Source organism: Centroberyx affinis, unplaced genomic scaffold (genome assembly GCF_046629955.1).
Source record: "Centroberyx affinis isolate AG114_WGS23_722 - 3 ecotype Tasmania unplaced genomic scaffold, CSIRO-AGI_Caff_v1 ptg009722l_1, whole genome shotgun sequence".
Taxonomy (NCBI): Eukaryota; Metazoa; Chordata; class Actinopteri; order Beryciformes; family Berycidae; genus Centroberyx; species Centroberyx affinis.
The window spans coordinates 328,567-341,990 of NW_027284623.1; the positions used below are offsets into that span (position 1 = coordinate 328,567).

Sequence of the window (13,424 nt, forward strand, 5' to 3'; positions counted from 1 at the left end):
GAAATAATGTTTAGATATTCAACGTTTGATTCACTGCATTTAGAATAGATCACAGTATCATCTGCAGCAAAAAGTCGATACAAAGCACATCCACTGTGACTTGGGTAACTTGAGTCGGATAAGGTCTGCCACCCCCAACACACACCTGCTGTGCACCACAGACTGTATCAAGCACCTCTAAGGGTACAGTAGTTGAAAGGAAAAGTACAACATTGATCCAAGCCTAGTGTTTGTTGTATCGGTTTTACAGCCGCTGATCTGTGATCTGCGTCCTGCTGAGTCTCTCTCACATCCTGGCTCGCACCCCGCTGAGCAGAGCAAAACAGCCGGCTGCAGACAGCATGGCCTAATGAGCCATCTACTGTACTGTCCACTAATGCCCCTCGCTAAAAGCTACGAGCATTTGGCAAAAGGACAGGCATATTTAATGAAAAGGAGCATAGCTATCTGATGTACTCATTTCGTCTGGGACAACAATCAAGATTTTATTTTATTTTTTTCAACTGTCTGCCGCAGAACTTCCATGGATAAAACAGTCCTCCCACTGTTTCTCATGATAATTTGGCTAGTACAGCAGAAAATGGCAATTATGGATTTTTAAGGATTAATTGCTATGGTAACAAAGCAAGTCTGGGCATTAAAGTCTGTGACACTTGTTTGAGAACTGTGCAGATGTGTCTGCTGCATGAGTGCTTAGCAAGCTTAGCTCAACTGAAAGCTGACATTAGTGATAGGTTGGTCTTGCTGCAAAACCCGCCGAAAGTCAGTTTATACGGAAGCTAGCCCAGCGGTACGCATAAAAATGGCCGCCGCTCCGACCATCCTGGAACGTCGATTTGAATGGGAATGCCCGTTCTATCCATTCAAGTTCTGTGGTCTCTGCTCTCACTTAGGTGATGCTGACAGAAAACAGGTCAGTTGTTGCTTTCAGTCCTGAAAGTATCATAAATAGTAGTATAACAGTTCTTAAATCACAGATACACAGTAGCAATGAGTATGAATGGGCTTTGATTATGATCTCGCAAAGTATCATTAAAGCCACAAACAACTCGTACAATGAGTAAGGAAGACAAGATGGAAGCACCAGAAGAAAGAATCCCAAGAGGAGCATAGCACTTAAGGCAACATACACCAGCCCTTACATGCATGAGAAAAGGAAGAGAGAAGGTATACAGTGCTACATCCCAAAACAAAGGTCTACCAAGAAAGAGAAACAATAGCAGAAGAGGGAATAGTGAATGGGATGTGATTAAAGAAGGAAAAAGAGACACAATTCAGAAGGCTCCAAACATTGTAGGCACATAATGCGCCTGTCTTTTCACTGGCGAGGACAGTGAGGTAGAGACGGCGGATACAGGACGCCTGACAGAGTAGAAGTGGGAATGTTTCCAAATGGTAAAGAGCTCGGCACCCGAAAGAAAAGGGAGAAGGGAAGAAAGAAAGACAGCAGAGCAAGGTATAAAGGTGAGAGGGATAATGTTGCTCTTGTAAAAAGACTGTCACTGGTGGCTTTTCATATTACTCCAGTTGGATCTTTTTTCTAAGCCTTTTTATGTGTGTCATCATTCCTCTGAGCATTGAAAAGAGGCCTGAAGAATAGCCAGTGGTTTGGTGCCGAGAGCTGGCGCTAGCGAAGGGCCAGAGCAGAACAAAGAGCCCACCGCCAATTTGATTATAATATCACACCTATTCACAGAGTTAATGCGGAGTCTCAGATGTTAGGCAGCTCTCTTTCCCTCTCGTTCTGCGTCTTTTTCCTTTCGCTAGGGGTCTTCGCTGATCCCCGCTGCTTCCCTCGCTCTGACTCCTGTCCTCTCCTTTCTCCTTGCTTTGTGCTGCGGATGAGCCGCTCACTCCAGGGACTTCGATGAAATCCTTTCAAGGCGGAATGTGACTGTCTGAAATGTCATTCTCAGATCAGATGTCTTCTGAAACGAGGCCCGTCGTGTCATTCGGGACGCTCCACTCCATTAGCCCTTTGTTCAGTTTCACGGCGGTTTTCGCAAACACAATCGCTCATTTTTTTTTGCTTTTTTTTCTCCCACTTATGTTTCAACAAAGAAAATTATACTTAATGTTGGAATAAGGGCAGAGCTATTTCTTTAAGGGGTTGGATGATGATTTATGTCACACTGATGAGCATCTGAGTTCCTCCGTTAGTCAAAGAGACTGAACCTTGATGCAGCAAAAGGTTATGCTGCTTTTAGTCGATTTCTATCAACATGAACACCAGTTTGATCTCTCACTTTCATGGTAGATTAAATTCTTCATCACTAGTACCAGTGCAAACACTTTTTTCGTACGTGCGATAGATGCAGCAGTAAACTCCTGCTGCACTATTGCTCTGCTCCCAAGAGGAATTATTCGGAGCCAGACATGAATTTTGTATTCAGTTGTACTTCACAACATAAGAGAAAAAAGCTGCATCGACTAAGAACAGATGCAGAATAGATGCACAGAGAGGGATTTCAAGGATGACTACCACTGTTCTATGTTTCACAGTAGACCAGGCTTTTGTGGAGGACTCTTATGATCATTCTGCCATTCATCTGACAATATGTTGCTTTTTGTGTAATAGAACCTGCAAGATAAATTGTAAGAAATAACTTTTTTCCATGGACCAATAACAAGAAAAAAGACACTGCTGCACATTGAACTTCCATCAAATGTTTCCTGATGAATTATAAATTGAGCCGAAAAATGAATTGAAGTTGGCCGACTGAATGGTGAATCTCAAACTGCGCTATACGCCTGCAGAAGTTTTCCGACACCTGGGGGGGGGGGGGGGGGGGAGTGAATTCCCCATTGACGCAACTCCAGCCCAGAGTGAGTGTGAACATCTTTCCTCGGCCAGGTACTGCCAGGGAGTTTATAATTGAGTTGAGACTCAGGAAATACTCATTAAGACGTTGTCAGTCGCCAGAGGAGGCCACGCTCAATGTGTTTAGACACCACTGAGACTGCAGGTATCCCAGAGCCCTGCTCCTCTCCAGCTGGAGGGCAAAAGTGTGCGCCTGCGGGTGTGTGCGTGCATGCGCGTCTGCATGTGTGAGGGTGTGTATGTTTGCGTGGGACTGTGTGTGCGCGGGTTTAATAAACTCACAGGTCCGTGGAGCACCATCTGCCTGCGCGGTGTTTGATCGAGCAGGAGCTGGTTGTGAGGGACACCCCCGTCACCCACTATGTGTGACAAACTATTGATAGAAACACCTGTTCATTGTCTTTCTCCTTCCACACTCTCCCCTGGGCAAGCTGCTTGAGCGGAGAGAATTTTACCAGGGGAGACAGAACGAGCCTCGAGGCTGGATAATTTCCTCGGCAGATAAAGTCGCCAGTAAAGAGCAACTGGCAGTTAAAAGCATTCAAACAGTGTTGTTCCCTCTTTTTAGTTCACTTGGCATGGGAGGGATTTTTATGCATTGCAGTTTTTGCTGAGCTGTTTGTAAATGATGATGGATCTCCCCCTTTTCATGTTCATAGCAAGGGTCCTCGCTTGAGCATAGTTGGAACATGAAGGTAGTCTAGGCCTACTGATGAATGAGTGTTTCTATAGGTGACTATTAAGCATGAAAGTTTGGTTGGTACACCCAAGATGGCGGCCGCACGAGTCCACGCATTAACTTCCTCCCGACCTCAATGTGTCAATTCAATGAGCGGTGTTTCTCTGTGCCGAAGATTCCCACTCTAGTTGATGTGATAATTAAAACGAGCCTGAAGGTGTCTAGACATTGATCGTTTGTTCTCCCCCTGCCTGCCTCAGGTGAAATCGATTAGAGTGCTATCAATGATGAGAGCGGGCTAGAATAGAGCCTCTATCCACTGGAAGTGTTTGTGTGCACACGCACGCACACACACACACACACACACACACACACACACACACACACACAAACACACACACACACACACACACAGACAATTGCCACTGATGCTCTGTTTGGCACTGACCAGAGCAGAGGATTTGTGCACAGGGCAAAGGTGATATTGGGTCACAGCTCTTTGTCAGCAAACAGTGTCATTAACAACACACAGGTGGACTGTCTCTCAGAAAGTGAGACCAGAGAAATGATGAGGTAGGGAAAAAGAAATAAGTGGAGCACAGATGGGTCTAGGGCAGTCAGAACAGGCATGCTCAAAAGATTGAGATCAATCACAATGCAAGAGTACAGGGGAATTCTTGAACAATTAAAAACTCAGCTCTAGTTATGCATGCCGGCTGTGAGCATCTTTGCAAATGAAAGCATACAGTGAAAATAAAATTAAATCGCCAATAATAGCTCACTACTACAACTAATGTTACTGCTAACATCCACTTAGCAACGCCTGCAATGGTAACATTACATCCTCACCAAGGGATTAAGCCCACGTCCAACAAAGAAGTCCAACAAGCAATTTGCAAAACCTAAATCAAACCATCTAATGTTGTTAAAATGACACAACCTGCCTTACCAGGACGCCAGGGAACTTGAATTGAATCTTCCACTAACACGAAAAATGATTCTACAAGGAGTTTGAATTATAGCAAAATGTGAAATGGAACAAGCGATCTTCCAACGCAACTGCACTGAGAAATGCCAGCCATCAGCCAGCCTGCAAACATTACACCCATTGCATTTCCAACATCGAGTCAAACAAGGACCTAATGAAAATCCTGTTGTCTCTTAGCGGTGTCAAAACATGCAGATGGTTGCTCTTCTGGCAAGCATGAAAAAATATTACTGATAAGTATGAGGAAAGCCTCCATATAGTGGTGGATTTCATATGATTAAGATTTCCACAGCATTTCCATATGATAACATTTCCATATGATTATCACAGATTCTCAGGAGAGGGTTTTTTTTTTCCCATAGAAGGATTTGTCCAGATGAGACAAATCTGCCAAATGGCACAGTACATATTTCTGTGTGTGCGTGTGCGCTGGTGTGTGTTCCTGTCTGTGTGTGTGTGTGTGTGTGTGTGTGTGTGTGTAAGCGATCATTCCTGTGTGTTTTGAGGGGTCGATGGGAGGAGGCACACGCAGTCACAGAGCAGAGGTGAATCTACGATGCAGGAGAAAGCTCCACCAGCATTTTCAGCGAGACAGATGGATGAAGTTTATTAAGCATGTGACAGTTAACACCCCCAGCAGGGAGAAAACACTGCAGAGGATGAATAAATGTTGGCTTTACCAGCAACTACCTCCTGTTATTTATATACCAGAGTCAACATTTCTATTAAGTGTGAATTATTGCAACAAATAATTACTGCTGCTGTGATCATTATGAATGCTATCCTCTTGCTGTGTGTTTAGACTATATTTCTCCGGTGGTAAATTGTTCTATAGATTACAGACGCTGGCAGAGATGATGCGAGCGTAGGAAAAAATATTATATGTCTAATTTGGAGGTTTGCACCTCAGGTTCAGGAAAACAACATTTTAATCAAGGACAGCTCCTCGCACAGCGCGTAGCGGACCTGGCTCGCATAGGAATGTGGAATCTTATTAATTATTTGTGCAAGTATTTGTGTGTTGTAAGAACGAAGTGCCATGTGGGTTGAGTTTAGTTTTTTATTCATCTCTTCAACTGGTTCATTTGCCTCAACCAACATCTAATCAACAACACAAAATAGCTGAAAAAGGGTTGTGAAAATGACTACAAACCTGATTTGACTCTAAATGCAAGGCAAAGGCCACAGATTCAAAAACAACATTTTGTGAGCCCCTGGTTGAGAGCTATGAGTTTACAGATTATGTCGAGGAAAAATCTTGTCTTTTCAGGCAGGACCGAGAAACCTTGATCTTCTATGCCCCGAAGCATTGTGGGAGATGTGTTTAAAAACCGGCTTCGGGCCCTCAGGATTCTTCAAAATGGATGAGCATAAACTGTGTGTAGTATGTTGATACTTTGATCCTACTGCATACCTTCAGGGAAAATGCATTCTCCCACCGCTCTCTCTCTTTGCCCTCCCTATCTATTCATACTTATATACAGTATATGTGTGATTTTCATAATGTAGCTTCCTGAACTTTCCCCAGAGATGTGGTGAGTGTTTACCGGTGCTTTAAACATATTGTTGATGTACGTGTGTGTGGGTGTGTGTGTGTGGGTGTGTGTTGTGATGACATTACAATCATGAGAGCTTTGAGGCTTGGCTAGAAGGCCATTAGGAAATGTAAAATGTGGCAATGAAGTGTTAACTTTTGCTTTGAGAGGATTAATTCAATCGCTCTCGGCTAATCATTCATCTAATGACGATTGTTCCGTGATTGTCTTCTCAAATAGATTCTCTAATATTTCCTGATTATGCTAATCACTGAGGATGCGTCAGTGCAACTCTTTGAGTGACTTCCTTTCTGTGTCATATAATTGTCTTGCAGTGTGTGTGTATGTGTGTGTGTGTGTGTGTGTGTGTGTTGGAGTGCACCTTCAGGCACACGCTACTCTGACCTTGACTCTGTCTGCCAGACTGTCCATTCCCTTCCTTTATAGACTATTCAAATGCCGCACCATATACGGTAGAAATAACCGCTGGTTGGCAGCCTTCTGCCGATACATCACTTTATATCTTCCCGCTCTTTGTTCCTTCCTCTCCCAAGCTTGCAGCACTATGTATTTATCCATTGTTTCTCTTTTTTTTATTATTTTCTCTCCTCAGCCATTGCCATCTGGCCTGTCTTCTGTGTATATACGGTATATCCATATCTCTCTCTCTTTACACTCATGCGTTGCTGTGTGTTCTTCCCTGTTCTCCAGACCCTGCCCACCACAACGTACGAGCTGGAGATTGTGGCCAAGGACATGGCAGGGAGCGAGGTGGGCCTTACAGGAACAGCCACCGCCACCATTACCATCACAGACAAGAACGACCACGCCCCTGAGTTCACACATCCGCTGGTGAGTAATGTCACTTTTCCTCTTCTTTACTTCTTTTGAATATTGCCTTTTCTGTTTGTTCCCTCCTCTTAGGACAGTTTGTTTGTGTTTGACCCCTCCGGAGAGGTCAAATGTTAGGATTGTTAGTCAGAAATGTGCAATATAAAGCTAATAAAGAGTTTGTTCTTACTTGGTATAGAATATGACATGAATGTGAAAGTCATTAGTCTGCAGTTAGAGTACTAGCGGACACTCTACAGAGGAAAAAGCCTTACCCAACATCTGTCACTGCAAGCTCACACGCATAACCGGTGATGGGGATGATTCACCAACACGCACGCACGCTAACACGCCCACACACACATACACACACATTCACGTACACATGCGTTTTCACCCACTCACGGACTTATCCACTACGGTGTGACCTCTGCTTTCCCATATAAAAGAATAATTCTGTCATTGGCTCCTAAAGGAAAAGCTTAGCACAGGTCACAATGTGTGTGTGTGTGTGTATGTGTGCAAAGTACATATGTGTCATGTAATAAACAACGCATCACTGTAGCTAGGTGATGTGGGTGCACAGGCAAGATAAGGGAATCTGTGAGTGAGAGTGGGAGTAGACATGTTGTGGTGGTTCGATGATGCTGTTGGTTTGTTTAGTCAGCAGTGCCTTAAGGCATTAGTGTAAAGCTAACAGTCTAAACCAATGGCTGCCAGTCACGCTACATAAGAAAATTGTACACATACAGAAAATAAAAAATAGCACACTATAAATCGCACCTATTGCGTGCTCGTGCCAACTCATGATGAATTTGTCAAAAGCTGCTACCCTGGCTCTTTTCTTTTTTTCCTTCATCCCTTCCTTCTCTCCTCTGGAGGTGAGGAAAAAGGAAAAACAAGAATGAGGCACTGTGGGAAAAAAAGGCCCTCCCCTCGCCCGGAGGAGCAGTTGTAACGTTGAGTGGTGCGGTTCTTAATAGAAACGCCCGGAGCTGTTGTCAGGGTTTGAGACACCTCACCCTTTGCCCCGACCGAACCTCTCCCCGCAGCCCTCCCATGATGCATTGGGGTGTCAGGGGAGCTTGTACGGAGCGCGGCTCGGACGTGAAATGTTACAGCTCTGAGGGCGCGGCGGGGCCACGCAGAGTGCACCCTGTCCGTGTCCCAGTTAATGTTCTCATTTCTCACGGGGAGGAGATCCGTTTAACGGCGTGGAGAAATGGAGCTTTTAAAAAACAAGGGTTTGAAGGCGCTAAGCTCCTCGTATAAATCCTCTATCCTCCACTCTCCCTGGCTGCCTCCAACCTGCCCATGAATCATCTATGACCTCCCAGATGACCGCCATCAAGACGTGTATTGTGTGTGTGTGTGTGTGTGTGTGTGTGTGTGTGAGTTTGTGAGTGTGTGTCTGTGCGTGCATGCTTGCATGCGGGCTTGCTCCCGAGTTTGTGCCTGTGACCGCTCTCAAGGAGCTCTTTCACAGTATAAATTATTCAACTCAATATTCAACTCAGACCACTTCTTTTCAAGGAATTTTTCCCCAAATCCCTTCCTTCAGAAGAAGGTTCAGCTGTCTTTTTCTCAAGACGCCACCTCCTGCAGACCAGATGCAAGCGATAAAAGCCCTTCTTCCAGCTTGTGAGCAGAGCTCAAGCAGAGAAAGACAGGGAGGAGGATGATGAAAAGATGGATAGAGAGAGAGGGGGCCACAGAAAGATACAGAGAGAGAGAGCAAAAGAAAAAGCAAACATGAATGTTCTAGAAATGTTTTCCTGTAAAGACTCATTAAAGCCCCCGTAGGTAGGTTTTATGAGGTGACATCTTCTTTGAATTCAGCAGAAGTAATCCTCATGAGTGAACATAAATGAGTAAGATAAGTCATTGCTCTGCTATTTGCTTTCAAAGCCAATTTTGTGGCTCAGGCATTTGACCAACTGAGGTAAACTTTAGAGCAGGAGGGTTCCTGTTTTTCTTCAAACTGACCTACCACAGCTTTAAGTAGAGAGAGGGCTATTCAAAGCTGCTCAAGTCTTTGCATGAGAACTCCACTCAGCCCCTGAGTAAGTTTTTAGGTCAGCTAGCAGGGATTCTCTACTCTCTCTCCTTCCCAATTTGCCTTTCTGCATTTAAATGGTCAAAAAAGAATTGTGTAAAGCAATTCAAAAACAAGTGAGCCGGAATGTGTGATGCAGTTTCTTGATAAACAGGCTTCATGTAGGGATAACAAGTGTAGACATTCACTCATGAATTGCCATTCCCATTGTTACATGATGGGATAATATGAACAAATACAGAGGAGATAGGTCGGAAACCACTTTTACAACTATAAATATGTGTGTAGCCAATGGCATTGAAATGAGCTGCATTCACCTTTTCCTTGTGCACAGTTATTTTGAAATTGATTCAACAGGTTTTGCAGTTTCTTGTACATAGCAGTATGGGGTCACACAGGTTGCCGCAGCTCTGTAGATATCCCTTAATAAACAGCTTAAAGCAGCTCTCCAGAAGTGAAACTGTTGCTTATAAATAAAGCTTACATACCCTTTTTGCTACCTGTTTAAATTGTATTAAGCACTGATAATCACTGACACAATACTGAAGTGTAAATTGAAAAACACCAACAGTTCATTCTTTGAAATACTTTTAATTCCCTTCCTGAAGGGTATAAGAATTCACTGCACATCCTGCCAAACTGCTGTTTCTTTTCACCTCAGCAAGTTCTTTTTGAGGATGGATGATTCAGTGTAATCTATCTCCCAACTTTTTCCTTTTTTTTTTTTTTTTTTTTTTTTTAATCTCGGGCTAACTTACTCTTTCATACTGGGGAATTTATTACATTCTGCTACCGAAGCTTCTACTTTAGGGGATTGGGCTCTGAACTGATTAATTTTTTACAGCGAGGGTCTAATCCTGTTTTTATGAGAAGGGGAAACAAGAAAAAAAGTGATTTGGAAACCCATGGTAGTTCTGTCATCTGAAAGGCCAGATAATATGTATACTCTGGTGCTAGACGATAGATGTTTGTCCTGATGAATTTTATCTGCCAAGCACAGCTGGGGTTATATTATCTACATATACTCAATGTGATACTGTGCTGTGCTAAGGCTTTGGTATTACACTCGCATGCACTCTCAGGTAACTTTTGTTGGATGTTGTTGAACTTTTGTACCAATTGATGTCTGGCTTCATCTTCTCCCTTACCGTTGCACTTTTCGCCCCTTCATCTCTCACGCCTTCCCTCCCTCTCTTTGGATTCCTCCTCATCCCTCTCTCCACACCAATATCCCGATCGCCACCTCCATTCCCCTCCTCGCTCCCCTTCGCTTCCTCTCCTCATCTCTCCTTTTCTCTCCGCTTCCCCCTGGCCCTGCTAATTCCACGCCATTTCTGACTGGGCCTATTTCCCCAGCTCCTCATAACAAGGCCATGATGGGTCTTATCACTCCCGTCACTCAAACTGACTGACAGCCAGTCTCTGTATTTTTTTTTTTCTCTCTTTGCTCAATTTTGCTCCCTTTCTCTGTGCCTGTCTGTCTGTCTTTCTGTATGCCCCTCTCCCTCTCCCTCTCCCTCTCTCTCTCTCTCTCTCTCTCTACCCCTGCCTCCCTCTCTCTCCTCGGTGACGACTGGCAAAATATGCCCGCCCCGCCGTCCATCTGTCCCGCTGATAAAGACGTTAGCGGTGATGGGTGTAGCGCCAGGCGCGGGGCAGCAGGGCCCTGTCAGCGCTGCGTCTGTCTTGGGGGATGGCTAACGGGTGTCAGGGATTAGGCCGGGGCTTGCATGATTGCTCCGCTAGCTCCAAGATACACACACCGCTTCCCCCGGGTGATGTGACGGCACGGTTGGCCAGAAATCTGTCGCAAAGAGGGAAGGGACGGGATGGGATTTGTGTACTGTACGTCAGGTTCGGGGCGTGTTACAGTATGAAGGATGAGTGTGTGTTTGTGCGTTTTGTGTGTGTATTTGTGTGCCTGTGTGCGCAGGTTTGTTGATGTTATTTGAGAAATATATTTGTCAGGCGATGGGTGCACTATGAAGGGTGTGTGTGTATGTGTGTGTGTGTGGGTGCGCGCTCATGTGTGGATGTGTCATTTGACACAAACACATATAAAGCGAGATCAGGTCAGAGGAAGACCTGGTGCAGGCTGTTAGATAGGATCTAGTTGCCGCGGTACAGTATGTCCTTGAAGCTTTTGCAATGGTGAGATTTGATTCTGTTGGTGAAATGAAATGCCGGGAGGCTGGCTGTCAGTTTCCCTCTGGAGGAAGAACCAATGGTCTGGGGAGGGGGGGGGAACAAAAACAAAAGGGTCCCTTGCTATAGCATTTCTGTTCCACTTGTTGTTAGATCACACTCTCCCTCAGCCAATTCAGACAAATCATATTAGACATCCAACCTATGTGATAAAAATCTTGACATTTGCGATGAGAAATGATATTATTATATGTACCGTTATTTCTTTTTTTTTTATCACATCAGATGTAGGCAATTCACACTTTCCATATGAGTGTGCATACATGAGATCGCTTTTCTCACTTCATGTCTGCATTAAATAGCAAACGCCGGAAGGGTATTATCAGGCAGTCCTATTCAGATGTGGTGATCAGTGCGACGCCTCTTGACTCCTCGGTCTCTCAGACAGGGACTGGAGGAGCGCTAGGAGGAACTGTGAAGGACCACTTGAAATAACTAGAGTCCTATTGTCCCTCCAGTGTGAAGTGTGATGAGAAGAACAGGATAGGCTAGCTGCATATCTCCAAACAAGCTCTCGGTTCAAAAGGCTGCGTGCTTACCATGGTTTCCTAACCAGTTTCCCCTGTGAAACTGTCCATTGTATTATTGTTGTGACATTCTGTTGACCGTCATGTGCGGTTCAAGTGTGTAATGTGTGTGTGTAAATGTGTTTGTGTGTTTGCTACACTTTGCAGGCTATCTTGTTATTTTTCAGCATTTTTTTTTTTTTAACAATTATTTATTGAGTTTTAAATTTCATGTTAATGACTAGCAGCAAGCAGGAAGAACAGTATCATCATCATCAAGGATAATGAAAATATAAAAGTGATAGCTAACAATAAAAGCAAAAGAAAAGAACAAAACAAAACAAGAAAAACCATAACAAACAATAAACAATCATAACAACAACAACAACAATAACAATACCAAAGAATAACAAAGAATGCCAACCTTGGTTAAGATGGATAGAAAGAAAATTGGAACAGAGTACTGAAGCGAGTAATAGCATGGGTCCAATTGTCAGTGGTGTTACTGTGAGCATTATTAACCTTAGAAGTGGACAGCTCAAGCTGTAATATATTAATAAAGACTGTATTCCAGGTCTCCCATAATGGAAGATTTTCCTCAAACCAGCTCTTGATTATTGTTTTCTTAGCAGCTGTTGAGGCTGGCAGTATTATTCTTTTATCCTGATAGGATAAAACTAAATTAGGATTATAACCAAACAGAAACAAGGCTGGACAGAAAGGTAGAGATTTAGAGAAAAATTCCCCCAACAATTCAGCCACAGATGCCCATAGATGCCTAACCGGGTTACAAAACCAAAACATATGGGAGATATTTCCTACAACAGGCACAACACTTATCACGTATATCACTGCTGATGATTATTTAATTTATGTCTATGATCAGGTGTGAAATATGTTCTGTGGGCAAACTTAAAGTGAATCACTTGGTGGGCAAGATTCTTTGATGATGAGAATATGTTATTTATATACTTATTTAGTATATTTTTCAGCATTTTGAACATTTCAACACATCACAGCATCTTGCTGCTTTTAGAATTTATTAACAGCCTCTATTCGAAGTGGTATTTCTTCAATGGTTTTACAGTATATTGCCCATTTATTCCTAACCCTATGGTTCAGGAGGGTGGGACCCCTTACTGAGATAGGCTGCGCATAATTACCACGTTCACCAGTAGGCTTTAATTCTGTGCTGTGATAAATTGAAGCCAGTGATTAACTGACCTTTTTGTAAAATAAGTTCTCGATATATATAATTGGGCAATGTGAAATACCAACCTCTTTTATATTTCGTCCTAAATAGGGACTGTGGTAAATACAGGGGTAGGTGCGCCATGCAAAGTGAAATTCTTCAGCATCATGTTGTAACATTATATCTGTAGTCAGAGGTTTCATTTGAGCGTGGACATCCAGAGTTTGAGGATTTGAAGTCAGAAAACTATGAGGTACTGTGATGTGGCTATTCACCGAAACACTGTAAAACTACTGCAACGCCTCAATGCCCCGGTTTGAAGCACTCGGTTATTTAATAAGTTGCCCGTATTACTAGAGGGTTTTTATCTCGATTGCCTTGACAGATATAAGGACTGTGCTGCTGTCATGTTCCTCAAAGGTTGGAAAGCGGCTTCGCTGAGCCTCAGATTCATCGAAAATCTATCTATAGAAGCAGCCTGAGCAGGGGCTGTTCAAATTTAATAAAGACACAGGTAAGCTCATTAACTCTCCAGGCACGCTTACTGTATGCAGGATTAAAGATAGAGGGAAAAGTAAAGGAAGAGAGTGGTGGGGGGTATGGAACGTAGG

General features: G+C 43.6%; 1 protein-coding gene across 1 annotated transcript in view; it reads left to right on the plus strand.

Annotated features, from left to right (window-relative positions):
- cdh13 (cadherin 13, H-cadherin (heart)) overlaps positions 1–13,424 on the plus strand; it is a gene marked incomplete at its 3' end in the record, with an annotated part of 286,073 nt that overhangs the window by 227,967 nt on the left and 44,682 nt on the right. Inside the window, exon 9 of the mRNA XM_071514707.1 lies at positions 6,735–6,875. Within this exon, the coding sequence (XP_071370808.1) occupies positions 6,735–6,875 (141 nt within the window). The remainder of the gene's footprint in view (positions 1–6,734; positions 6,876–13,424) is intronic.